The following is a 26,636-nucleotide window of genomic DNA, read 5'->3' as shown; positions in this document are numbered from 1 at the left end:
GCTTCAAGCTAGCAGGCTTTGCACCTCACGTGGCTCCAGTTGCAGCAGCTCTGATGGTGCCAGTTTGCCAAACCTGCCCTGCCGACTCCATTTTTAGCTCGCAGCTGCCCCCAGGACCACGTGGCTCGGTTCTGCCTGTCAGCAGCTCCGTGTTCCTTCTCCTCTTTGTGTATGGGAGCCCAAAACCCACAGCCAGGCAAATTCCTAGCATCTTGCTCTGTCCAGCTCACAGGATGCTTGTGGGGAGGCTGATCTTATGGTGAGCTGCTCCAAAACCTAGTTAGGGATAAAATTAATGGTTTGACCTGTTGAACCAGGCGCCTCTGAAACCTCCTGGATGGATTGGGGGAAACCTTAGCCCTGCAGCTGCCAGACTGCAGCTGCAAGATGGACTTGCTCTGACATTGGTGGCTGTTGGGATGAAATGGTGAGGGCTCTTGGCAYGCTGGGTACCCTGGACACGCAGCCCACAGCTTCACCCAGCCTGCGGGGGCCTGGGAATCTGCTGAGTCCTCCAGCTCCTTCCTGGAGTCTGGAGGATGCAGCCAAGGCTCGAAGTATCTGTGCTGTAGCTGTTGTCAGCCAGCCCTAACCCCGTGGGGGTGTCACGTCTGCTCAGACCTGTTGTCCGCCCTGTCTCTCCGTCAGTGAGGCAGAGGGTGGAAGTTCATGTTTCTGGAGAATGCTCAGGGAAGTCATCCCATGGTGAATCCTCTACAACCCGAACTGCTCTGAGTCTCGTCCTGCGTCCCAGTGATTTGGTATCCCTGGTAACGGTACGCTAACAGCTTTGGAGAGTGTAGAGGAGAAGGGAAAGTTTTTCTGTTGCTGTGAAATTGCCTCCAAGCTCTTCTGCCTGGAGCGTAGGAGTTCTTGGGTGCTTTTTTTGCCCCTTCAGTTGCCCTAATGTATCTGGAACGGCAGCACAGGGCTAGCGAGCAGGCCATCAGGAAAGCACTGCACCCGGGGTGGCCTGCCAGGCCTGCAGTGCCGTTCCAGAAGAGCACAGGGACTGCTGAGGGGTTAAATTGCTCTCTTGTGACCAAGGCATGAGATACCTGGGTTAAAACCATGCCCGCAGTGTAAGTGGGAATGTGCTCAGCCCCTGCGGGACCTGATGGCTGGACCCTATTCCTTCTTGGCTTAGCTGGTGTTTAGCAGCCAGAACAGGAGGTGTGGGGGATTTGAGAGCTTCAGATAAACTCTGGGGTACCTCAGGACCCTGTTGTGTCTGTGCCAGAGGGATGCCCAGAGCACAGTGGAGATTAAAGTCTGTAGTTCCTTGCTGATAATCCCTTAGACAAGAGTCCGTGACAAGAGCAACCAGGAAAGACCTACTGGAAACCCACGTTCACAGCTATTGCCATGGTCTGCCTCAGGGTGAGTGACCATTAGGAACGTGGCTAGAGAGGGCTGCCCACGAGGGTGTCCAGGATTAGCACTGTTGAGAGCCCCAGCGCACTCCCTCCAGGGAACCGGGCCTTCCCTCCTCTTAGATGCTGTCTGGCTGTGCCTGAGCTGGTTTGGATTGTCCGTGGTTAACTGCGATGTCTTGGAGCTGGCAGCTCCTGTGTCCGAGGTGAAGGACTCCTTAGCTAGCTGTAGTAAGACCTCTGGCTGTTAGACATGGTCCATTTGTAGCCCTAATGGAAGGCTATAGAGGAGCCCACCATCACAGCAGGAAACAGCAACCAAAGGTTGGCACTGAGTGTTGGCCAGCTGGGCTGCAAACCTGCTGCCTTTGAGTGTTGGTATACCTGTCTCCTGTGGGAAGGGAAATGAGCCATTGTGTGTGTATGTTTTTGAACATGTACAACTGCCTGCTTCCTGGAAACAGGAAGCCTGGGCACTGCAATGCAGCAAACAGGCTTGAATTAAAGCCCATCATCCCTTTATCTGGGCGTTGCAACAGACAGTGGCATTCTATAAACTTCTCTGTGGCTGTTGCTCCTTGAGGCTGTAAATGTTTTCCAGTTCTTCACTGGACTTTTCTCACTCACATCCCCAGTATGAAAATGTGGGAGTGCTGGAGCGTGGGGACATCAGAAACCACCTGGGTGGGAGAGCCCTGGGCATGGCAGCAAGGCATCGCAGGCACAGACAAGGGAGCCAACACGTCGGCCTCACTACCGCATGTTTGATTAATGAGAGTTGGCATCTGGAGTTGTTTATACCTTGCCCTTAAATATGAAAGAGCACTTTGTGATGGGCTCTGGTGTTCGAACTCATAATTGGTCTGTGCATGTGTGGCAGCAGATCTGATGGAAAGAGGCTGTTCTCCATAGCAGGGTCAGAGACTTTAAGCCCTAAGGAGCCAATTTGGTCTGAATGCATGTAATAAAGCACGTATGAAGGCAGGAGTAAGAACTGTGTGTTCTCCCTGCAGAGAGGGCTGAATCTGGGTTTCTTGAATCAGCGTGGAGGACATGGCCACACTGGCAAAGCAGGTGCTCTGGAGAACTGTTTCAGGTAGTTGCAAGCAGCATCACTTACAGCTCTCGGTGTTTGGGTAGGTGGGTGGAGGTGGCAAGATAAGCGTGGTTGAGAAGGCTTGTGGAGTAGGGGTAGGGCTCTTAAGCCAAGGCAGAATGGCCACCTACATTCCAGGAAGAGACCTGTGAGATGCTGCTTGAATGCAGGGAAGCAGAGCAGATGGGAGAAATGGGTCTGCCTAGTAGTTCCTGGTACCTTCCTGCAAGTGGAAATGTTCACCTGGCAAATCCAGTGAGGGAGATCCATTAAAGCTGTTACAAAACCTGGTAAGAATCAGAAGAGGAGGCGTTCACGCTGGGATGACCCTGAAGGCCCAGTTTGTGCCGGGGTAGGTCTGCCTGCCCTCTCCTTGGGTGGAGTAGCAGCACAGAGCATCCCTTGCTRTGTAACAAGGCCAGTCTGTCACATTTGTTTGCCCCTGTGATCCAGAGTCATCACCCGAGCTTGGACCTGTTGTGAATTTACCAAGACTAAGTGAAAATACCTTCTGGGCAGCTCATCTGAAAGCCACGGTGAGAGGGTGCAGAGCGAGCTCTGGGATGATTTTCCCAAAACAAGGCCTGAAGACAGCTCAAATTCCCTCCTTGCTTTGGGAGGATCAGATGGCATCTCAAATGCTTCCAGGCCTTGCTGCGCAGCTTTGCTGTGAGCCCTGTATCTCTAAGAGGAAGAGGAAGGCGCTCACTTGAAGTGCTCTCTGGCTGCTGAGAAGCAATGGTCTTACCCACGCGGTCAGAGCTCTTGATGCAGGGCAAGCGTTAAGGGGCAAAGTGTTTCTGCTGCGATATCCTCTGAAGCAGAGACTGATCCTGGGCCGTGGGGACAGGCTCCCAYGGGCTGGGGGTATCGTAGGGGGGTGGGTAGGCTGTGAACTCGAGCAGCAGCTGGGCTTGTTAATGCTTGTGCAGGAGACCAACTCCCCGCCGCTGCTGCGGACAGGGCTATAAACCTTGTTTAACCTGGCTAATGCCGAATGGCGTAGCCCGCCCAGCGTACATCCGAAGCGTGAACCTTCGGTTTTGGGAGAGGCCGGTGTAAAGAGCACAAGCAGTTTTATTGTTTCTGCTGTTGTTTTCTAGCTGGCTGAAATGCTGGCGTGAGGCAGGCGTAATGGACTCTCAGGGAAAAATCTCACTGCGCTTCAGCTGCCTTCCAGCAGACTTTTTGAGAAAACCAGTAGAGCAGGACTTAACAGCTTTTCCTCTCCTCGCTGCACTCCTGCGAGGGTGGATGCCTCCCCGGGATGCGCTGCTTCATGGGCACTGCTGTCTCCAGCTCTCGCAGCCGTAGCAGTGGAGCGGAGCTGGAGCCCACGTTCTCCCCAGAGACGCTACCTGACTTTAGCCGCTGTAGTCAGCCAAGCGCAAYGTCGCCTGTGCCAAATGCATCCCTCCTCCCAGGGATGGAAGGATGCCCTGCTTCTTGTGGGGTGGGAGGCTGCAGAGCCGTCTGTGCGCTCATCGCTGTCTGCTCAGGGACACCTGAATGTGTAGGAAGGCTTTGCTGCCACAGATGTCCTCTGCCGTCAACCTGAGTGCAGGGGCTGGTGYGGAAGTTGGGAGGATATTGCTTCATCTGGGAGAAAACTAGGGAGAGGTTTACGTCTCAGGGAGCTGAAATTGCTGCCGTTAAGGCTTTTCACAGTGCAAGGAGGCCAACAGAAAGACTTTAATGGAGATGACAGCTGGGAAGAGCACTAGGGTAGCAGAGAGTGCAGCAGTGCTGAGAGTAACAAAGGGGAAAATGTGCCTCTGAACTGAAAGCGTGACCTGGTTTTTCTACTCCCTTTTTTCCACCTTGCRTGTGTTTTTGTGCTCCCATGGGAGTATAGCTCTGTTCCTGGGCATAAGGCCCACATACAGCACTCGAAGCAAGTCTGAACGTGAGCTTTTGCTTTCTCCCAGTGTTTACGTGTGTGCTTTCTCTTAACAGCTATCAAGGTGAGCTGCGTTGGATCCTGTGGGGTGTCTAACAAGATCAATGACACAGCATGGACCGTGGAGGAGCAGTACTTTAACAGCACGTTGTCTCTGGCAGACAAAGGTAAGATTCACAAGGAAGCAGTAGAGATCTGTGGCCATGCTGTTTCATGCTGGGAGATGGGCGCTTCTAAGATGGTCTGCAGAAATGCATCACCAAGACTTGAGCATCTTGTTGATGTGAAATACCCCTTCGCAGGCTGCCTTGGCCTGCGCACGAAGGATGTGAGCCAATATTAGAAATTACAAGAGCTTAGAAGGAGCTGTGCAGAGAGGCATCCTGAAAGGCTGCAGAACTTGGCAGCCACCTTGCAGACACTGCTTACATCCTCTGGCCCTGGTCTGGCTGAAACGGGGCTATCGGCAGCAACTTCTCCAATGCTGGTGGGTGTCCACAAGCGCAAAGGCCCTGTGGGTTCAGTCTGCTCCACTTCCTGTGCGTGTTGTCTCTGGAAGCCGCAAAGCCCTGCTCAAGGCTGGTCAACAGAAGCCAGTTGCAGGCCAGGAGTAGTTTGACTGCACCGAAGGGGATGTGGAGGTGTTGCTTGCTCTCCAAGAGAAACGTTGAGAGACCCGCCTAGAACGGTTACCAGGGCACACCCTGCAAGCCGAGATGCCTCGAGATAGCGACTGGGTTGTATTATGCCACAGGGTAAAGTGACACCAGCAGCCTCTAGGGAATCTGGACTCAAATGAATGCTGCCTTTCTGCTGTTAAATAGGTCAACGTTACCACAAATAATTCATGCTGTGCTCTGGCTCCCGCTGAAACCAAGAGGTGCCAGTATTCACCTGCCGAAGGCACTGGCTACGGTGGTAACCGTACACCAAGTGTGGCAGAAGAGCAGGCTAATAAGAGTTCAGCGTGCCCTCTGATCCTGTTTCGCCTAACAACAGGAAACGGGTAAAGCTGAAGTGGCAGCTCCTGCTTGCTCAGCAGTTTTTAAAGCAGAGCTTTCAGCATCGAGGGGAGACTGACCTCATCCTTACAGCACTCGGAGAGAGCRCTGCTCGCTCAGGTCCCGGAGAAGGGAGACAGCTGGCTGGCTCGCGCCGCGGCTTGGCTCCCAGCCCGGGGGCTGCAGGAGGAGGCTAGACTGCCTGGGAGGGCAGCGAGCAACGTTCCTGCCTGATTTTGGAAACGGTGCTGATCGCAGCCGAAGAGCCCAGCTGTGAATGGGAATGGTAGCAAAATCCTAGCGGCTTTATAAGGTGCTCCGGGCAATTGAGCTTAAATGAGCTGAGAGCTGGAGGCTGTGAACTTGGATTGCGGAGTTTTGGAGAGCTGTAAACCTGCAAGTGCACTGAAAAATGAACCTTCCGGCTTTGTTTTGACTGTTTGATCCTTTGTGGGGGGAGAAACCGTGATATTGTGGTCGGTTCAGTTCTGGTAAAGCTGAGCTGTGGCAAAAGTGAACCTTGTAGTGGGAGTGGGAAAAGCCAGGTGTGCTCCTTCCTAGTTTTGCAGTCCCTGTGAAATTTTAATATCCGTTTAGGCAGTCAGTTCTTGTGAGTCCTTGGGAGCCATCGCTGTGACTACTGGGGCAAATGTGGACTGCGGTTCTGTCCCAGGCTGGGAAGGAAGGAAGGAAAATATATTGATAGTTATGTACTTCCGTGATGCTGAAGTGACACCTTTGAAGGCCTGAGGTTGAAAGACACCCCTCCCTGCAAAATTTGCTATTCCCAGCTCTTAAACTCTTCACGGAAAGCCCTGCTCTTTTTGCTCTTAATCTTCTGGGACCCGGATTTTTGCGTCCTGCTCAGTTCAGTGTGGATATTTGTCAACTGTCAGTACCGTGAACTCTGCCAGAGCCCGAGACTTGAGCGCGGTGTGTTTGGGGTCGGAGCGTTGGCGTTGGCCTGCTCCCGCCCCCCGGGAGCGGGTCTCGGAGCTGGCAGCTGCCCAGTTGCGTGCCTGAAGTGTGATGGAGGCAAAGCAGACCGGCTGAATAGGCTTCCAGAGCTAATGCAGCTCCAGGCAAGCGAGAGTAAAAAAATCAGTGGTGCATGACTTATCGGAGAAGTAATGAATGCAGCGAAGGAAAAATGTGTCCTGTAGGACTGTGGAGATCCCTCACTGTGCTTAAAAGCTGAGGTGTCTTAAGTGCTGTTACTGTCCTGCCTTGCAAAGTTAGTGTAATTATGGTGAAAAGCCTAGTCCTCGCTACCAGAAACCCGGAGCAGCGTGCCGGATACCTCTTCTGCTCCTTGTGTCAAAGCTGCAGCGGACACAACCACCGGCTCCCTGCCAAGGGCAGAGCTTGCCGGGTATTTGTTGATTGTGTGACTGGTACAAACTTAGGAGTTATTGGCCTGTTTGACCTGTGTCCTTGTTTGGGCAGGATTGCTTGGCCTCCGCAAGGACGTGGAGGCAGCAAGCGATGGTGTCCTTGCATGCGTGGGAGCGGGGTGGTGTCAGCGCTGCCTTTGGGCCCGAGTCCTCCGGGAGAGACCGCGTTGAAGCCGTCCCTTGAAACTGCTCTGCTGCTCTGTACAGATTCTGAAATAAAAGCCCGCCGGCTTGGCGCCGATCCAGCCTGCCGAGCAGGGGAGCAAGGTAGCCGTCTCCTGTCGAGCGGTCCTCCTCGTGAAGATGGTGTCTGGGCCGGGCGGCCGAACAGCGGCGCACGGCTTGACGCGGCCGCGGGCTGCTGCTCGGCGTCTCTCCCGGCGGGCGCCTGTCTCGGCGGGAGGCTGGCTGTCTCCCCCGATGGGTCCTGGTGCAGCGGGACGGCGGCTGCGATTCGTTAGGGATGTCAAGCGGTAGTCTCGTTGACAAAAACAGCGTTGCAGGACCCTTGGCACCGACTCAGCTGTGCCTTTTTTGGGCCCCTTGGGAATAGCTCTCAGCTGCCAAGGCCTCCAAGGGAACGTGCCTTTCCGGGACGGGGCATGCACGAGGTCCGAGCTGGTGTGCCGGAGAGGACGGGAGCGGAGAGCCGCAACCGTCCCTCGCAGCAAGCGGTTCGGGTGCCGCAGCCGCCGGGGAAACGTGCCCTGAGCTTTTCGGGTGGGTGACTGCTCCCGGGGCGTCTTCCTGTGCGCCTTGTCCCCGCTTCCACGCCCTGCGGGTCTAAAGCCCAGCTTAGAGGGGAAACTGAGGCAGGCCTGTGCTCCTGGTTCTCGGGTTGGAGGGTGTTGAGCTGGGCAGTGCTCGCTGATGGGTGGTGGCAGGAGTCCTGGGCGCAGGTGAGTTTTAATGCTAAAGCTGCGCTGTGCCTGGCTCCGGGCGAAGGCGACGGGCTTCCTCCTGCCTGGTGCAAAGCGAAGCCTTGCCAGCACCGCTCCCGCCCCGCGGCAGCGTGTCTCGGGGCTGAGGGAACGCCGGGACAGCGCCACAAAGTGCTCCTGCCATAGCTGCAATAGCAGCAGCAATCCTGGCCTTGGCAGGCCGGCCGTGCTAAAAAGGGAGTCGGAAGCGTTCCCGAGTGAGGAGCCCCGCGGGAACGCGCTGCCAGCACCGCCAGCCCGTGACGTCTCGGTCCCGGCCGGCAGCTGAGGGCCGCAGGCTCAGAGYGGCGAGCGACGCGAGCAAAGGTTATTGCAGCCATGAGCAAACACTGCTGCGGCGCAAGGGACGGTCCTGCCGCACGTGGAAAAAATATGCGGAAACCCCCAAGGGCGAATACGTGCCTATGCCCGCAGGTAAGGGCTGGCTCTCGTCCGCCCTTCTTCCACGCTCCCATCCCTGAAAAGCAAACAGGAGGGAGGCCGAAGGCCGCCTGAAGCGCCGCGGTTCGGGTGTAGGGGGCTGCGGCCCTGCGTTGCCGGAGCAGCCCCTTATCTGCCGAGCAGGACGTCGCGTCCCGGCAGCACCAATGCAAAAGGAACGGAGGAAGCGGGGGGGGATTTGTTCCTGCCTCCGACGACTTTTCTGTCCCCGCACGTTGTGCTCTTTGAAACGTGGTGTCCCCCGTTCTGGCTGCTCTCCCGCCGCGGCGGTGCTGTTCCCCCTCCGATTTGCACGGACGCGTGCGGGAAAGGGAAGAGCGCTCAGGGCTGGTCTCCTGCCGCAGCCTCGCCTCCGAGTCGCACCGGCTGCAGTTTTTTCCCCCCTCCAGGAAAAGCCYGAGCCGAGCAGCTCGCGGAGGGTCCCAGGTGCCTCCAAGGCCATGCTGCCGCCGCCGCGTCCCGCGCCTCCCCCGTCTTTGGGCCGGCGGCTCGCGCTCTTGGCCGGGCCCTGGCGTGAGGCCGGTGCTCGGGGGCGTCTCGGGCTGAAGAACGCAGCACCTCGCTCGCTCTCTATTAAAAAATAGCGACCTGGGATCTCTCCAAGCAACCGTCTCTAGTTGGGCTTCGAAGCAGCTTGAAGGAGACTTTGAGCACGCACACGTGTGCCGGGGTGCGGGGGGGAAGTCTTGCAAAACTGTCGAAACTTGGATTGCTCTTCAGGCGTCTAAAAGAGCCTCTCCGCGCTTCTCCACCCACGCGCCCTTGCGCTGAAATAAGTGAGGGGGCCGCGAGTCCTGCGTGGCATCAGCTATCGCTTGTATTACACCCGTGGTTGCTTTTTAGGGGTGTAAATCGTATGAGAAAGGAGGTAGGTAGGCCCCAAAATAGCGACCGCTTTGCGATGCGAGGTGCTTTTATAGAGCTCCGGCTATATCCTTAATTCCCCTCCGCTCCTCCCCACCTGCCGGATCAAGTACACCGGTTGCAGGGAGGACAAAATAGCACCGCTTGTCCCCGCCGCGCTCGGACAGAGATGTTTCTCTTGAGCCGGAATAAAGGCGTAATTCAGCTCTGCGGAGACTCCGGCTCCTCTCCCCCTCCCCTGCCGCAGCTCCGGCCTTGTTCAGCCGGAGAGGAGCAGGTCCTTCRCGCGCCTGTACCCACGCAGGGCTCTCTTCCTTGGACATCCCGTACGTCAGACCGTGCACACAGCCCTTGCCCTGCRGATGGGTTGTGCATGCAAAGGTAGATTTATTTTTTTCTTCTTYTTTTCCCTCAATCCTACTTGCACCTGAGCTGAACCCCTGCTGGGAGCCGGTTGTAATTTCCAGCTGACCTTGCTTTTGGCAGCACGTTAGCRAGCTACAAGGCAGCAAAGGGAATTTTTGGCTGCTACGTGTGCTTCCTCTGCTGGCGTATTTCTCGCACAAAGAGCTAAAAGCGGGGAGCTGGGCCTCACCTCTTCCCTGGAGCRGCTCTCTGCTGGCCTGGAGCAAGAGCTTCGCAGCCAGCAGAAGGCRCAGGGTGACGATCCGGTCGTCCAGCCTGATTAAAATAAATTTAATGATCTGACTGAGCAGGCGCTAAAAGACGTGGACCTCTCGTTCTGTTGGGCGCCCAGGAGTCGCTCCRCAGGCAGGAGGTGGCAGGCCGTGCTCCTAGCCAGCCTCGGGGTAGGTCGGAGCAGATGGGGACCCGGGGGCCGTGACAGGCCATAATAACTCGCGGGCGCTGTCTCGTGTCTGTGCTGGGCTGCTGAGTTCAGGAGCAAAACTCCAGATTCAGCCCAGGCAAACCACATGGAAGGACCTGCAATTGCTTTGGATCACAGCAGCTTCCTCAGCAGTTCCCGGTTTCTTGCCTCAATAGATCCCTGTTAATCCTCGGCGGTTTTTGCAGCCTTGCTGTTCTGTCAGATCCTGCGAATTTATTGAAAATGTYGCTGCAAGCTGCTGATGCAGAGATTTGCGAGCAGTGGAGCCTTCCCCCCTCAGGAGCCGCTGGGCTTTCTGGTGCGTTTGCTCCCTCTGCACGTACCTCCCGCGTTACGTCGGGGTTTATCTTGGCAGCACTCGCCATGCCGGAGCGCCGGAGGTTGTTCCCGCTTTGCGTTCTCCGTGCGTGCAAATCTGGTGTGAGCAAGCTGCTGCTTTGAACCGGAGCTCGGAGCCTGCTGGGTGCCCTGCTCCCGCGCTGCTGGTGCGGCCGTTCGCTCTGCTCTCCTGTAGCCCCGGAGCTGCCGTTTGGGCAAAACCAAGCAGAGCTGGATGCTGAAGTCTTTCTCTGGCCGGTTTGGCTGCGCTTGCTGTCAGCTTGCTGGCTGCTGCTCCCGCCGAGGGCGCCTGYGTTCGTTACAGGGACGGTACAAGGAAATATTTGCTCTCACCCTCGTTCGCTGCAGTTTGTCATCCCATGTATTAGCTTAATCCACTGGGGACCGAGCTGGAGTCCTCACGCTAACGCTGCAACGGCCCTGCGTTGCCCGAGGTGCCCTGGCGCAGGCAAAACTAATACTTCCCGTCCGACGCCGCGGATACAGCCTCCTGGGAGCAAGGARAGCTCTGACCTCCTTGTTTACTCCTGATATTCAATTTGCTGGGCTGCAAGGGTAGGCGAGGGGAGGGCAGGGTGCCGACGGACCGTCGGGACTGTGTCGAGAGCGACGCTTCTCCTTCCCGGGGCTGAGGAATCGGTATCCCGCAGCACAGTGCGGAGGCAGGGACATCTGCCCAGTCTCTGCTCGAAAGGAGCAAGACACAACCCCGCTTGTTCCCTGCTCCCTGCCACGAAGCAGAGCCCGTCGGGCTCGGAGGGAGGGAGCTGAGCCGCGTGTGCGCAGCGCTGCTGCCGGCCCGGAGCCTCCGAGGAGCTCACCCTCCCCGGGGAGAGGGAGGCCGCTTGCAGGCAGCGGGAAGCTTGTATTGCTCCGAGCAAGGGGCAGGGGGACYGGCAGGCACCAGGTACCTTTCCTTGCTGGAGGATTTGGCCGGCGCAGTTAATGCATCGCCTACCAAGTAGCCCGAGAGAAGCTGCCATATGGCTGGGCCTGCTGTTCCTCAACTACAAAACCCAAAAAGCGTGCGCTCCAAGGGCTCGCCTCGTTCCCGCTCCGGAGCAGCAGCGCATCTGCGCGCGCAGCAGGAGGGAGCGGGCCGGCTGCCTTCTGCTCGGCGGGTACCAGCAAGGAGAGCTGGTGGTCAGGGCAGGAGCCTGGGGTGGAGCGAAGTCTTCCAGGCTCCTGGTTGTGGCTGCATAGCAAATAATGCAATATTACCCTCCTCTTCGGGGGATGAAGGGGGTGATACGCAGAGTATATATTTTTTTAGCCCTAGTCTAACTGTGGACGAAGCCTGGTGAGGCAGAGGTGGAGGTGTGTTACCTTACACTGCCGCTGCAGGTGTCTGGCCCTGCAGACTCCTGTGGGCTCAGACGTCTGGACTGTCTCTCCCAGTGCATCGGAGCATGAGATTCTGTTGGGGTGAGTAATAAGGCTAGACCGAGTCTGTCACGTCTGTGCGTCAGTGACCAAGGCATCTTCCTACCCCATTCTGGCTTCTCTCCAGTTCCATGCCCYGCTGGCACCGACCTGGGGGTCCTGGCTCTGTTTCGGTCACGGTCAGCCTAGCCTGTAGCAGAAAGGCTGCTGTGCTGCGTGGATGTGCATGTGTGTACTTCCATGCATGGAGCTTCAAGCTCTTGCAAGGATTTTGGAAGGAAATGCTGGGGCTGGGTGTGCAAACCTAGGAGGAGACGTTTGGCAGCCGTCTCTGCTGTGGCGCTGGCTCAAACTTGTGGCCCAAGTAGATCTGGCCCTACCTGTATTGTAAGACTAAATGTTTTGCAAGGGACCCTGCGTGACCAGGAAGGTTGCAGAGCAGCCCTGTGAAGCCAGCTGTGGATGGCAGGTAGGGCCTGGCTTCCTTGTTTCCRTGCGGTTGTCTCCTGATCCTAATCCAAAGCCCTGCCTTGCTCTCCTGCGGGGACAGAGGCTGCTGGAAAATGACATTCCCAGCCTTTGGCTGGCTGGCGTTTAGCCCCGTGCTGACGCAGGTGGATGTGGGTAGGTGGCTTCCCTTTTGCGGTGCCCTWGCCCGCCAGCTTAACTGGCGGTGTTGTTCTTGGAGGAATGGCAGTGCTGAAGGGCTGATAAATTCCTCTTGCCCGTCTGCTCTGCCTGGGCAGAAAGTTGGCAGCGTTGGCTGGGGAAGCTGGGCTGGTGAGAGAAGAGCTTAAGCCCTTTCAGCAACTGAACTGTAGTTCAGTGGAGTAATCTCTGCTTAGCTCATTTGTTTAACAGCATAAATCCGGGCGGGTGGTAATTTCTGCCACGCGTAGTTATAACGGTGTCGGGTTTTCCCATGCCGCTGTGCCTTGAGCGGGATGGTGGGAGCAGGTGCTGGTTCGCAGCGAACACCCGCAAACCTTCGTGGCTCAGGTCCGACTCACCTTTGGGGGTGAGAACGGCATATCCAGCTGCGTGGCTGCCTGGGGTGCATGGTCAACTTGAGCTTTGCCATGGGGACCCCATGGGGACCCCATGGGACCCCGAGCAAACCCCCAAATCTCCGTCCCTCCCCTGCCCGTGAAGGTAGGCAGCGTGAGAGCGAACGTGCCCAGATCCTGCAGGACGCCTGAGCGCACTACCAGCACGCCATGGTCTGAGTCCTCCCCTTGTCCCCCATGTCAGGGAGGCCAAAACACGGGTACAAGCAAACAACCCCCCCCGTCCCAGTGTGGAATCAAGAGGAACAGCCGAGCCAGGAAAGGGAGAATCCTTTTGTTTCCAGACAAATCGCCACTGGCAGCAAAAGCAAGAAGGGAAATCTCCAAAGTCGTTCTTTGCTCTGTGCTGCGAGACGGTCCTGCCACGCTGTTAGCTTGTCTTTGCTGTTCCTACTCTCTGGGTGTTTTAATTTCTTTCTTTTTTTTCCAGGCTGTGGCAGACTGTCTGGGGCAGCAACTTCTTTCCCTTTAGGAATTTGCAGGGAGGATGTTTCTAGAGGCCGGGCGGGGGCTGCTCCCTGCTGGCTGGGCTCCTATCTGGAGGAAAGGCTGGTGCAGGTACGTCCCCATCGCGGAGCCCTGCTAATCCGGCTGCCTCCGCTGCCTGGTGGCTTGCTCAAGGTATTTTTAGCCGCCTGTAAACTTCAGGAAAAGCTTTTGTGTCTGAGCACACTGTGGCCTTTGTTCAGGCTTCTGGGAACCGCGAGGGAATGGCTCAGCAGGGCTGTGCTCGCTCGCACGGCCCTTTCCCCTCGCAGCRAGCTGGAAGCGGCTCTCGGGAGCGCTGCAGCGTGCCGCGCGATGCTGTCGGGAGACCCCTCCGGTGCGATGCTGAGCCTGTGCTGACCCGTTTCAGGGACTCTCACAGCACCTTTCTTCAGAAAAGCTGCCGGTTTGGGAGCAGCTCGAGAAAAGGTTGCTCACGCTAGGCAATATCTGCTTGCTGGAGTGGCCATCCCAGGAAACCTTTTTGTCTCCGTCTGCTGCCAACAACAAAGTTTCTTTTACAAAGTCAACTTGGGTGGGGAATTAGCACATTAAAAGTCCTGAATCTTTACTTGGAGCCCTCAGGGCTGGACGACAGAAGCAGTTAGTGGCTTCCCATGGGCTTTGCGTCCTGCTTGCACGAGCCCTGGTTTGGGGGATCTCTCCAAGGCGCGTGTGGCTCACTGGACACATGTTGCCCTGTCCTGCTGCTGGTGTGGTCCTCTACTCGTTCTGCACGCTGAGGGGACCCTCCGGTGTGGGATCCCGCAGTGAAACCAGCGGGACACTGCAGGCAGCGTGGGGCACGTGCCGTCGGGGTGGCTACGGGGGACAAGTCGCACAAGTGCAACACAAGTCCAAGCTTGCGAGGGCCTGGGCCAAGCTGCCTCCTCCCGGGGCGCCGGGGCGCGGGCGAGCGCCGCACGCCTCCCCTCGCAGGGTGGGAAGGTGCCTTTCTGTTGCTGCTGCCCACACGAGAGATGCCGGGGTGTCGGGGCATGGCCAGCCCGCGCCCCTGCTCAGCCCATGCTCGCAGGGTGCCTGGGACAGGGAAACTGCAGATCTTCCCCATCATAAGAAAACCAGTCGGTACTTAGAAACGGAAATGCAGCCTTAGGAGTGGAGTTGCCAGCAGGAGAGTTTAAAAGTAGTTGCTGCCTCTTAATCGAGCCCCTGTTTGTTCCCTTCCCAGYGGAAGGGGGGACTCTGCTCTGAGCTCTCCGGCTTTGCACCTGCCAAAGGCATCAGACACGTGGCAGAAGCCCGAAACGGCTTTGTGATCCCCAGCAAGTCGAATGCGGAGCCTCCACTGTGTCCGCCCTGTGGAGGCGGGGGCCGGAGGAATTCCTGCCAGGAGAGGCAAGCAGGAGCTGAGGAAAACGGCTTAGCCTGGGGCTACTGCTGAATATCTGTCTCTCTCCCTCCCTGGTAGAGGACACGGGCAGGACCTGGGTTTCCCTGCAGAATGTGCTGGCTTGTCGCACTGCCAAGTGCTCTGGACCATGCCCATGTTTTCATAGGAGCTTTCCATCYTGGTCAGGATCTTCTGGTTTTGCTCATCTATTTTTATTAACCCTTGTCTCAGAAATAGCTCTGGTGCTGAACTACCACACCCGTCTGCTTTCCTCGCAAGCAGGCTCCTCTTAATGTCTGCTTCGGGCTGCTGAAGACTCCTACAGCTTGGGTTGGAGCTCCCCAGCTGGACCTGGGACTGAGGGTACTCCCACGTCTTGTGCTGCTGTCTGTCTTTCCCCCAGACCATGCTGGGCATGAGTCCCCCACCAGAGMCCTCACCGGCTCAACCAGCCTCTGCGCTTGCAATAATGGCAAGAAACGCAGGCGTTCAGCTGGTCTCCATGAGCACTCGGCTGTTGGTGAGCCGTGCTAGCAAACGAAGCCATGTGGTGCAGTGTCTGCGTGTGTGGGTAGGACCCGGGTGCTTGGCTTTTCCAGTCCCCTCTCAGCAGCCTGCTTGTGGGGCCTGGGCCAACTTCTCCAGCCTGCCATGGCCACTGGAAAATTCCCAGTGCCTAGAGGAYCTCTGAGCTGGCATAAGACTGCTCCTCCCTATTTGGAAGAAGGGGGAAGGAGAGTGTGGGTAGGAGGGAACAGGTCTGAAAACAGGAACCACTGCTAATTGCCTGCAGCATTTCTGTGCTTAATGGAGTGGAGAATAGAGCTCACTGCGATTTCCTGGCTGCCTGCTCAGTGCTCGATGCAGGGCTGAGGTCTGGGCTCTGGTGGCCATAAGCCAAGCCCTACTGTGTTGCGCAAAGCCTGTGTGAGCTGCAACCTTGCAACAGGGGACACGACTTCTTCAGCCTGCGGTAGCTCGCCTTGGAGCTCGTACCAGTCAGTTAAGAGCAGGAATGGCCTTTTACAGCCCTCGTGGCAGCTCGTTGCAGGGAGGAGCTGCAAGAGGGTTGCAGTCTAGGAGCCAACTGTTAATGCTGGTGTTTAGGCTTGGTCTGAGCTATTGGGGGTGGTCTATGCTGATTTACAGGTAGGTCTGATCTTGTGACTTATTCGGATGCTGGGCTACCAGTGCGGAAACTGAATCAGTGCCACAAAGTCACTTGGTGGCTCAGAGAGCTGACCTGCATCCTGTTCGAGAGGCACTGGCCCAGCGCGTTGCCCGAAAAGTGTACTTCCTCTCTCTGTGCTGCSACTGAGCACTCCTCATCTCTTGTACTGTGCAACTCTAAGGAGCCCTGGTTTTCTGAAGAGGGTTAGTAACTGTGAACATAAAGTACGTGCAGGTTCACTTCCAGCCTGGCTTTCTGATGGTGCACATGAGCTGGACTGGAGGTAGCAGGCTCATCTCCACCTTCAGGCAYGGCATCCTGCCCAGTCTTTGGCCTACAGAGCTAGGGCTTGCGATGGCAAACTTGGTTGTGGATTGAACACAGGGAATTCTTGCATTTAACGTCTGCAGTTGGCTCTTCCCTACTGGGGGCAGATGAAACAGCTGTAGGCTTGGCAGTGGGACTCCGTAGGTGACAGGCTGCAAGTAAAGCCAAGGGTTAACTGGTCTTTATTTGACTGAAGTGATTTGTTAGATCTTGCTGCCTGTGCTGTAGAAGAGGGACTTTAACTCCGTGGATCTGTAGGTTATTTCTAAGGAGCCTGGAAAGGCTGCTAAGCACTCTCAGCAGGAGACTGAGGTTCACTGCTGGGTGTTCGGCTCCTCAGGCTCCACAGGCTGGGCATCCAGAAAGTCTCCAAGTACTGGTGGAAACTTGCTAGCTGCAACCCTCCGGACCTACGTCTCCTGTCCAGGGAGGTGGAACAAGTCCTATTACTGCAACACAGAGGCTGCAAAGGCAAGTTAATGTATTTCAGCTTATTGGTTTGCTTCCTGAGAATGAGGATACTGGTGTTAGATCAAAGTTTTGAACAGCACCTAATGAAAGCCACAAATCCTTGGAGCAGCAAACAAGCATTTGGATAGCTGAGTCATTCAGATTAGCAAGGCTTTACGCTGTAACCAACAAGTGAAGGCACCTGCTACACCTCAAACTACCCCACGTTTCATTGGAATGAGACTGTCCCAACAGGGAATGGGAGAAGCTGCCCCAGACCCCTGTGCCTGTCCTAGCTCTGCAGGGCACCAAGCCTGCTCCTGCTGGGCAGTCTCAAGGCTGGCAGCAAAGGCTTTGCATTGGTATTGAATTGCTTTATGCCACCACCTTGTGACAAGAGTGGGTGTTGCATTTTAGCCTACATAATTTGGTTTGYTTTGAGGGACGGGGAGGGAAATCGCTGGGGGTATGCTTTAGGTGTGGTGACAGGAACGAGCAAACCTTCTCCTCTCTTTAAGGACAACGTATATAGGCATAAATAGATATCTCTTACTTTTCTCCTGACTTGCCTGTGTAGGGATACGAGATCAGACGCTTGTCACGTTGTTTATTCTGCCTGCCTTTATGCTGAAGGTTGGCTGCGCACTCGCTGAGGTGTCCGCAGAGCCCTGCRGCATGCCTGAGTGAGCAGAGAGGGCAGGGGGGCAGCATCTCACAACGTGAAGGATGGACTGAATCAAACACCACGTAGTCCAGCTCCTACCTGGAATCGCGTTGTAAATGGGGGGGAGATTTACTCTCCTCTCTTCCTCACCTCCCTCTGTCATGCAATCTGCTTAATCCCCTGATGAACGGGGCTCTCTTACTGTCGGCTCTGCAGCGCCAATATTGCCAACAGGCAAGCTGTCTCCTCCGTCTTGCATCAACAAAATAGCAAGCCAAACTTGGAGTCTTGGTACCTCCAGCAATAAGGCAGATCCTACAAAGCAGAACAAATACAGCTTGATTTAATAGGTATTCAGGTCTCCTCTCAGCCCTGCCAGTTTAAAAACAAAACCTCTCATGTTTACACATATCTAACAAATGTGTGTAGCCCTGTAAATCTTAATGCTTTTTATTGAAGGCAACTTCAGCAGCTGACTGATGTTGCTGGGTCACACTGGGGGCCCACTTCAGCAGTCGCTGCTGCAGTGGGAGGGAAATTGGGTGGGAAAACTGGAGACTAGATGGGGTCCGGCAGCCTGACCTTGCAGTTGTTGCTTCAGCTGTGCACTGAGTCCTGGCTCTGGTCTGCTTCCTTAAGGCTGCTGTTGTAGAGTGAGATAAAGCCTCATCACTGGTTTTGTTCTGCTGTAGCTGCCACCGCTACTAGAAAGCSGGGATGCAGCAATGGGCTGGGGAGCCTGCAGCCCTCCCGGCAGTGCTCTGCTTCGCATGCATGAGTTCACTCCCTTGGGTTGCTAGCACAGACCCCTCTCCTAGCTGATCGAATCCAACTTCTTAATGCTTGTTCTTGGCTCTGTGGCTCTGCGAGGAGAGCAGGGGTCTCCTGTTGAAAAGGGACTTCAGAAGGTGGAAGATGGGACGGGGAGTGAGTTCTCAGATCTGCCTAGGCCTGGAGCATCAATGCGGCTGGAGCTGGGATGGGGAGCAGTGCCTGGGAGCTGCTAGCGTCACAGCCRAGGCAAAGAGCACATTTCATCAGCATAAGCGCTTGCACGCTCACTGCTGTGGTGATACGACTCTGCCCAGGGGCAGAATTCAGGGACTTTGTGGAARTCTTCTCATCAGCTCCTGTTGTCTAGGCAGCTGGGCTGAGGTATTGCAGGTCATTTCTCGGGACCAGGATTTGAAGGGTGGATTTAGGCCTGGGAGTTTGCCCCCTGGTCGCAAAGGGGCTCCCTGGTTCCAGCTTCTGAACACTGGGCAGTCTGTGTGGGGCAAACGGAGCTTGGTGCATGGCAAAGGTTAAGACTATAACTGTTTGATGCCCACCAGACCTTCTTACTACCCTTGGACAGTGCTGTACTTTTTCACCTTTCCCCTTGCTGGCTGCAGCTCACTTGAGGAAAAATAAATGCTCAGCATCCCTTCTCCAGGCCCTACATCTGGGGCCATCTACTTGCTCTAAAGCATTCTGTGGCACTGGGATCCCTTAAAGTCTGCTAAAATCCACCTTATTTTGAGAGTATCCTAACCTGGAACCACTCATTGGGAATGGAGATGTCTCCTCTCCCAAGGAAAGGTGGGTGCCAGCAGATACCACTTTGACTCAAGCACTGCTGGTTGGATCTGGAGGATGAGTATGGTGTTGTSCATTAGGTGAAGGCAGCTGAATGAGTTGTGTGCTGTTCTCCAAGCAGTTGCCTGTCTCTCCAGAAGATCGTGCTCCACATGTGCCAKTTCTGAGGTGACAAGCAGTCCCACTCACTTGTTACTCTTGTTTCCTGCAGGGGTCCTGACAGCTGGAGAGCACASCTTTCCCTTCCAGTTCCTGCTGCCAGGTATGACACAGATAACAAACATCCCAAGGCTCTTTCATGCAAGCCTTGGCTTTTCCAGCCTCTGGAGCTGGGCAGGGACTTGGGCTTTACCGCAAAGGCAGGCCGGCAGCTTTGCTTGGGGACGCTAGAGGGAGTGTAAGGTCARCCACTGACAGCAAAGAGCTCAGACAAGCATGAGACCTTCTGTGTGGTGCAAAGCCATGTTGCTAACACTTCTCTGAGCTTGACCCTGGGAGCACCGTGGGTGTGTGTGAGGARATCCCAGCCTAGCCAGCCCTTCTGAACCATGGTGCAGTCAGCAAGAGGATCTCTGTTCTTGCACTCATGGTGTGGAGGATTTTTCTGTAAGGAGTTTTGCAGTGAGGTCTCCAAGCAAGCCAGGTGTTCAGCTCCATGTCTTTTTGGGGGAATKGCAGTGTGCTCTGTCTCTAAGGTACTTGCAGAACTCTTCAGGTGAAGAKGAAAAATGTTTCAAGGGGCTATCTACTTCCAGTTCAGAGACGTTTGGCATGACTCAATCTTATGATGCCTTTTCCTTCTCTCTCTGAACTCCAGCCTCTGCTCCTACATCGTTTGAAGGCCCTTTTGGCAAGGTCCTCCATCAGGTGAAAGCTGTGATAGACACACCTCGCTTCTCCAAGGACTACAAGTGCAGCAAGATCTTCTACGTTCTCTGCCCACTTAACTTGAATGACATCCCTGATATTGAGGTAAGAGCAAGGATGAGCGTGTTGGGAAGTGCTTGGGCTTGAGGCACTTGTCCTCATCACATGTGCTGTTTGTGGGATAATTGTGCAGTCAGACAACTTTTGGACCCCGTGCCCTGACTGTGCAAGGGCAGGATGAGGACTCCTGCTTCTCATGTGTCCTACCATGCCACCTTGACTCTTCCATATATCACTTTGAAAGATTTATGTGAGTTTTCAGCATGCAAAGAGAGGCATCTGCCAGCAGCACCAGGTGCTTGTGGAGACCTGGGTTTGGGGAACATGCTCTGAAGGGAAGCGAGGCTAACAGGATAGCAAAATCAGGGCTGTGGAGTAGTGAGGCCTGTCACCTGTGGCAATGCTGTTATTGGTTCTTTGTGGAACCAAAGAATCAGATATTCCTGCTTGCTCGTTTTGAATCTCTGACTGTTTTCCTGGAGGCTCTCTGGCTCCCTTGAGCCAACATCTTTGTTTTTCTGTTGTCCTGCAGCAGCCCAACACTATGTCAATCACAAAGAAGTTCAACTACAAGCTTGTGAAAAGTGGCAACATTATCTTGACTGCCGCCTCAGATCTCAAAGGGTACGTCGTGGGGCAAGCAATTCAGCTTCGCACGGATATAGAGAACAAATCAGGCCGCGACACCGGGGCTGTGGTGGCCAGTCTGCTCCAGGTAAGCATCCAAAAGGGCARTTTGTACCTGTGCTGGTACTTCTCTCAAACCGATACAAAACTGGTGCAGTGCTAACCACAGCGCACGTCTCTGCTGTGTGCGTCTGGGAGGTAGTAGCGAGGAGTCCAGACCTCTGGCTGACTTTATTTCCTCTACCTTCCTGGAGAAAGAGGCAGTAGGATGTGTCTTGCTTACACCATCTCAGTGTATCATATAACCGTAGATTATCCTGCCCTGTAATATGCAYATTAGGTTTGTACTTGTGCTTATTTGACAAAGCTGTCTGGTGGTTTTATGTCCTGCCTCGTGTTTTTGGGAGATACTAGATGTCTGAAAACCTTCTGCTAGTTGTTCTCTYTCTTGTCTGCACAGAAAGTGGCTTATAAATCCAAGCGCTGGATTTATGACTTGAGGACCATTGCAGAGGTGGAAGGCTCAGGAGTGAAAGCCTGGAAACATGCAGAATGGAGGGAGCAGATTCTTGTTCCAGCATTGCCCCAGTCCATTCTGCAGGGCTGTAGTCTCATACATATTGACTACTACATCCAAGTGAGTACCTTGATGCACCTGGGGGAACTGGCGCTCCGGTGGGCTGCGCCGCAACAGTGGGGTCTGCCCTGGGGAGACTGTGTCATGCAGCGTATGGGGGGAGACGCTGCTTTGATGAGGAACTCGGTGGGACCACTTTCCCCAGGTTGGTGCTGATGGCTGAGGCTGTCCTTGGGTTTCTGTGTTGAGCTCTATCCCTGAGCTCGGTAGCTTTGTGGCACGAGTGGCCCTTGTATCAGGTGAACCTGGCTGTGTCCACTGCAATGTATAATGAAGAGGATGCCATTGTTCCTCTTTCTCTTCCAGGTTTCTCTGAAGTCGCCAGAGGTTTCGGTTACTCTCCCCATTTATATTGGTAACATTGCTGTGAACAGGGTCCCTCTTAGCCCCTCCCGGTCAGTCCTGCACATACCATCTGCTGTGGTACCCAGTGCCCCACCGGAGGAGGAGGAGGCTGCCAGCGGTTATCACCCGATGGACAATGTTTCGATCCCCACCAAAAGCCATTCCCAGCAGCAGCCGTTCAGCTATGCCCCAGGACTGAGCTTCCAGGAAATAAGGCTGGACTCGGAGCAGACAGGCTCCCCAAACCATCCCACACTCTGCCTGTCAACGGGAGCCACTGTCCCTTATTATGCCGAGGGGAACGTGGTGCCGGTTCCCACAGCCAGCTCTCTCATTTTGCCTCCGGAGTACAGCACGTGGGGCTACCCATACGGTGAGCGCTCCTCTCCTGAGATCTAAACGGTCTGGTGGTGTGATAGTACATGTCTCCTATGAGAAAAGTACTAGCTGCAAACCGAGTTGGAGTATAGGGAGGTTAGCTTGCCAGGGGACTGAAGTCAGAGAGGAACATGAGATTGCTCGGTCTGCCTTAGCTTCAGGAGGAGTTCCCCTCTTACAGCTGTAAATGCCGGCTGTCCGTTCCCACTTCTAAACCCGTGCTGCCTTGGGCTTGTCCTGAGAGGATCTCCCTGTTCTGAAATGAGCTTTCAGCCTCCCACTGATAGAAGAACTTCTTGGCTTGTGGTGAGGCTGGCAGGAGTAGAGCCAGGAAAATGATGTAACTGAAATCTTATGTCTGACTTGGAGTGGGCCTGGATTTGGTCTGAAGACACAAGCTGTGGGGGTGGAAGCTAAGAAACTGTCCAGGATGGAAAAGCTTGGGGAAATCCCAGCCCACTGGATTCCTGGAGCAGTGTTTGTCCCAGGTGGCTGCCGGGGCAGGGGGGGAACTAGTGGTATGACTCAGTCCTACCTGAATAAACCGATCTGTTAGCACAGGGGTAATGCAATGTTAACTCAGATGTGTAACTTCACCCCTGGCTTGTGGCACACGGAGCACAGGTCCTCTGTGATCTGGAGGTGTTAGTGTGCATGACGATGCTCATGAAAGAAGGGGACAAGCAAAATAGGACTTTGAGGTGCCGATTATAACCGCTGTAAAGATGAGGACAGGGATGGGACTGGCTGGCTCAAATCCTGTGCCCCCAGGCATGAACACACTTACTTCAGCGGGGTAGGCTGGGTCCTGATGGCTCCCTAGCAGGAGCTGAAGGGGAAGGAGTACATGCATGCATTGCACGTGTGTGTGTTAGCAGCTTGCTTCACCCAGCACCGAGTTAGGTAGTCTAGGGTGAAGGGAACCTTGCAAACACCCGCTATAACCGCTCTTATTCTTTATTTTCCATGCAGAGGCACCTCCATCCTATGAACAGAGCTGCAGCAGTGCCACCTCCAGCATCAGCAATGGCAACTAGCCTCCCCTGCTTCGAGTCCCGTTGGTGCTGCCCACCCCCAGGCACCACGGGTCACCTGCCGACTGCGAAGTCTGGTACAGCGCAAGGCGTCTTTTTATCTCTGTGGCTGCTTGGCAGGGTAAACGGTGCATCCCAACTTGGGCTTTTAAAGTCTCTTTCTTGGGAGGGGAAAAAGAAAAACCAAAAAGGGCAGCCAGAGCAGCCTGTGTGCGCGCGTAGGAGAGGTCTGGGAAAYGGAACTGCCTCCTGCTGCTGCACAGAGTGCTGCAAAGCTGGTTTTGCCCCAGGGATGCCCTGTGCAGCAGCCTGTGTTTAAAGTACTGTAGTCAACACTAACTGCTTTACTATCAAAGCACCTGCGATGCCTTATTTGAAATGCTCCTGACTTGGCATGTCTCCACTGTAGGCGAAGGCTGGGCTGTGTGGACTTTCTCCTCTTTTTTGTGGGCCACATACTCCAGAAATGCTTTTGACAGCCTCCCCCCTTGTCCTTATAGGTCTTAAAGGTAGCTGAAACAGGAGGTTTCTTGGAGTARGCAGGTTCAGAAGGTGAGGGACTTTTAACAAGCCGAAAGCACAAGCCCTTGTTGATATACCTGTGTTGTGGGGTGAGTGACTGGCAGCCTTCAGTCCTCTAGCAGTGGGCTGGACCGTTGCCTGCATGCGGTGAGTGGAGAACAGGCTCTGGTGGCAGGGAGCTCGCTGGGGTACTTCCTAGCAACCCAAGAGGCCCTGATGTGCTGTGGAAGGAGAGCCCCATGCTGTTAGCATGGGTATCCATCTGCTTGCTTCTGGCCTTCTTTGGCAAGAGCAACTTCAGCAGGTCTCCTGAGGTCTCCATCCTTCCTTGCTGCTAGACCTGCAGCACACAGGATAAACAGCGCTACTCGTTTTGCAGGGGTGGGGGGACTAGATCCGTGATGTCCCATCTCCCACGCCTGCAGGGTGCCCTCTCCCTCCCAGCTGCCGCTGCCTTAGGCAGGCCAGAATTATGTGACAATCAAGCTACAAAAGTCGGTCTGATGCTACCTCTGAGTCTGCCCGAGGACCCTGTCCGTGGAAGCCCTTTCCTCTGAGGTGACCCTCCTTCAAGGCTCAGCCTGGCGTCTCTTGCAGGAGCAGTCCACAGTGCCAAGCGAGGRCCCGAGGGCACTTGGCCTGGGGACTGTCCTCTCTGCGAGCCGGTACTGGTTTACTGCTTGTCTCCTGAGCCACTGCTTAAGCCACAGCAGGATGTGAAAATGAGTGAGAAGGAACACAGACTGCTATGCCTCATTTGCAACCTCTGCTGGACCTGGCAGGTCAGGGGAAGAAGCTGGTGTATTTAAAACAACATTTTTTTTAACGCTTTTTCTCTTGTTGTTTAGCTTTTTAGTATTGACTGCCCAACCTGAGGAAACCACAAACCAGATACTTAAAACTATAGGCATTCAGCCAAGGCTGAAATTGTGGGCTGCAGAGCTTTGGCACCTCTGAGAATTGGTCTCCACGCTGCCTCGTGCTGGGCAGGCAATAGCTAGCAAACCTTTTATGAGCGCTACAGCCTCTGCCTCCTTGTTTTAGCCTGCCTCCGCACACCCCTGGCAGGCAACTGCGGACAGCCCTGCTTTGCACTCTTCCTTTGCAAATGCWTTCTTTTTTTTAAAGTGTTAAACTGCTTTAAGGATAGTGTAGAGGAGGTGCCGTTCCGAGCGGTGCTAGCACAACATGCACCAATGTTGATAGAATGATTGTCATTGTCCATTAATATATATATATATATGAGATGAAGTTTTGTTTTTAATGATTGAATTCATAAATACAAATTTTAATGATGTATTTAATAAATTATTCTAAGAGAAATGTTGTGCTCTTTCATCCATTTCTGATACTTACCCACGTGCCTGTTTATGCCAAATCCAGGAATGGACCTTGCTGATTTCTTACAAAATTAAGGAAATTTTTTGCTCTCACTGGAAAGATGGTGACTTCTGCCAAGACAGCTGTGGGAAACAAGTATTGTATGGCCTGGCTGACTACAATGCTGCACCCTTAGTTCCAGGCGACAGGAGGRAGTGTGGCACCATGTGGGCTCAGCTCAGGAGAGAGTACCCGCTGGACTGCAGCGTGCTGCTTCCCTGGCCCTGTGTTGAGAAGCCACAGCTTGTCCAAGTGGCCTCTTACTCAGTGCTCTCTGCAGTCTTAATTCAAGCCGGAAAGGAAGAGGTGGACTGGTGGGGAGGAAGGGGAGAGCAGACTCTCCCTTCAGGAGGATGGAGATGGGATAGCCAAAGTCTGGCTGGAAAGGCTGGAGCCCACCACCCCATTGCTCTCTTCTAGGAGCTGTGCTCCTAAAGAGCCATTTGGAAGAGACTCATTAAAAATGAATGAGGGCTCCTCCCAAAATGCACAGACTTTGGTGATACCATGTCTGAAGTGTGTAGATGTGCAAGGGTGGGCTCTGGATGCTGCCACTGCAAGTAGTCTGAGGCTTAATCTGTATCTCAGACACAAGGGTCCTTCTTTACCCTCTGCTCGACTGGTGCTTCTTCCCAGCTTTTATTATTTAGGACTGCCCCCCTTGCCTGGTGGTTTGGGCCTGCCACGAAAAACGTTCCTGATATGCAGGGGGTCAAAGGCAGGTGCTTGTTCCTTCTTGAAGGTACATCTCTTTGCCTGTGCTCTTCCTCTTCCTCCCAGTTAGTTGAACCTGTTTTGCCTGGCTCAACATGTAGGTCCTGTGCCCTTCCTTGGTCTCTACAGTTAGTCTGTAGTTGTGCTGATTCTCCTGTTAAACCAACAGGACAGACCCTTTTTTCTCATTCAGTGTTACCTGTGCTTCTTTCTCCTTCCAGGACACATTTTTGTCTGCAGCCTGTATTCTTCCTTTCAGGCCTGAACCCAAATCCCTTTCGTGCCTCTGGGAAAGGCCCTATGAGCTCTCAATGGTCCTGGGCATGGCAGGTTTGGGCTACAGCCTCCTGAGCCAGCTGAGGGTCAGGGAGAGGCAGCCTGTGCTGGGGCTGTGGGTTCCCAGTTCCTTGTGCTGCGGCGTTGCAGCCGTGCTGCTTGTGGTGTGTTCAGCCCGTGCGCCCACGGTCCTGGGCTGGAAAACTTGAATGCTTTTTGGCTACTGTGGCTCAAGGCAGTGAGATGCCCTTCTGGTTCTCCAGCCAGTGTTTGTCCTCCTAGTTTAATCTTTGCAGCTGGGAATGCACATCTGTGTTGGAGACTCTGGAGAGGAGAAACTTGCCATATCCTACACAGCCCTTTGGGTTGTGCCCTGCATTTCTGCAACGCTCCAGTAGATTTGAGCTTGCTGACCCAAATTATTTTTGCTAGAAAACTGGCGCTTCAGCACCTTTTCCTTTACGTGGTGTCCCCTTCTGCAAAGCAAGGAGCAAATGAGCATGCTGCTCCTTGCAAGTGTCCATCTCCGCAAGCAGCTGTGGAGGGAGCAGGAAGGAGCGGAGGGGTGCAAGTACCTCTCACGCTTATCACAAGCACCCTTTGCTACGCCAGTCAAGTCATCTTGTCTGTCTGCCTGGAGGGAAGTGGTAAAACTGGAACTTACTGTCTGCTGTTGGGTGACCTGCCATCAGGGCTCTCTGACACAGCATCTAAGTACTATCTTAGTAGGAACTGCAGAGTCAGAGCTAGACCTAGTAGTAATCCCAGTTCTTCTTCTGGAGGCTAGGGCTGGGCATGCAGAGGTCCTGCAGGGGAGAGACCTTTCTGAGTCCCGCTGGCTGGCTCTGGCCAGGGTGCAGTAGGGCATCATCCTGTCTCAATTTGGCTCTGTACAATCTCGCTACTGTGCATGATGACAGCAATATTTGCAAAGTGCTGTGGTCCTCAATGGTCCTGTCCCGGTCTTGCTCCCTGTGCCTGTTCCCTAGTGCTGCGATAGTGAACTGAAGCCTGAGGCGCAAGAGCCTTCCTAATGCTTCATGGACCCTGAAGAAAAGGTCCAAGGCTGCAGGATGAAAGACACCCATCTAGATAGTCCACCTCTTCTTAAATCTTA

At 54.7% G+C, this 26,636-nt stretch overlaps 1 protein-coding gene across 1 annotated transcript in view; it reads left to right on the top strand.

Moving 5' to 3' along the window:
• ARRDC1 (arrestin domain containing 1) overlaps positions 1–24,498 on the top strand; it is a 40,570-nt gene extending 16,072 nt beyond the window's left edge. The window contains exons 2-8 of the mRNA XM_026059768.1: positions 4,426–4,536; positions 18,891–18,941; positions 19,497–19,651; positions 20,139–20,321; positions 20,694–20,870; positions 21,177–21,588; positions 22,566–24,498. Coding sequence (XP_025915553.1) covers positions 4,426–4,536; positions 18,891–18,941; positions 19,497–19,651; positions 20,139–20,321; positions 20,694–20,870; positions 21,177–21,588; positions 22,566–22,630 — 1,154 coding nt within the window. The 3' untranslated portion in view covers positions 22,631–24,498. The remainder of the gene's footprint in view (positions 1–4,425; positions 4,537–18,890; positions 18,942–19,496; positions 19,652–20,138; positions 20,322–20,693; positions 20,871–21,176; positions 21,589–22,565) is intronic.
• Positions 24,499–26,636: the final 2,138 nt, after the last annotated feature.

The sequence above is a fragment of the Apteryx rowi genome, unplaced genomic scaffold (assembly GCF_003343035.1).
Source record: "Apteryx rowi isolate R43461 unplaced genomic scaffold, aptRow1 scaffold_16, whole genome shotgun sequence".
Classification (NCBI taxonomy): Eukaryota; Metazoa; Chordata; class Aves; order Apterygiformes; family Apterygidae; genus Apteryx; species Apteryx rowi.
Note: the sequence above shows the minus strand (reverse complement) of the source record. Positions and strands in the feature narration are given on the sequence as shown.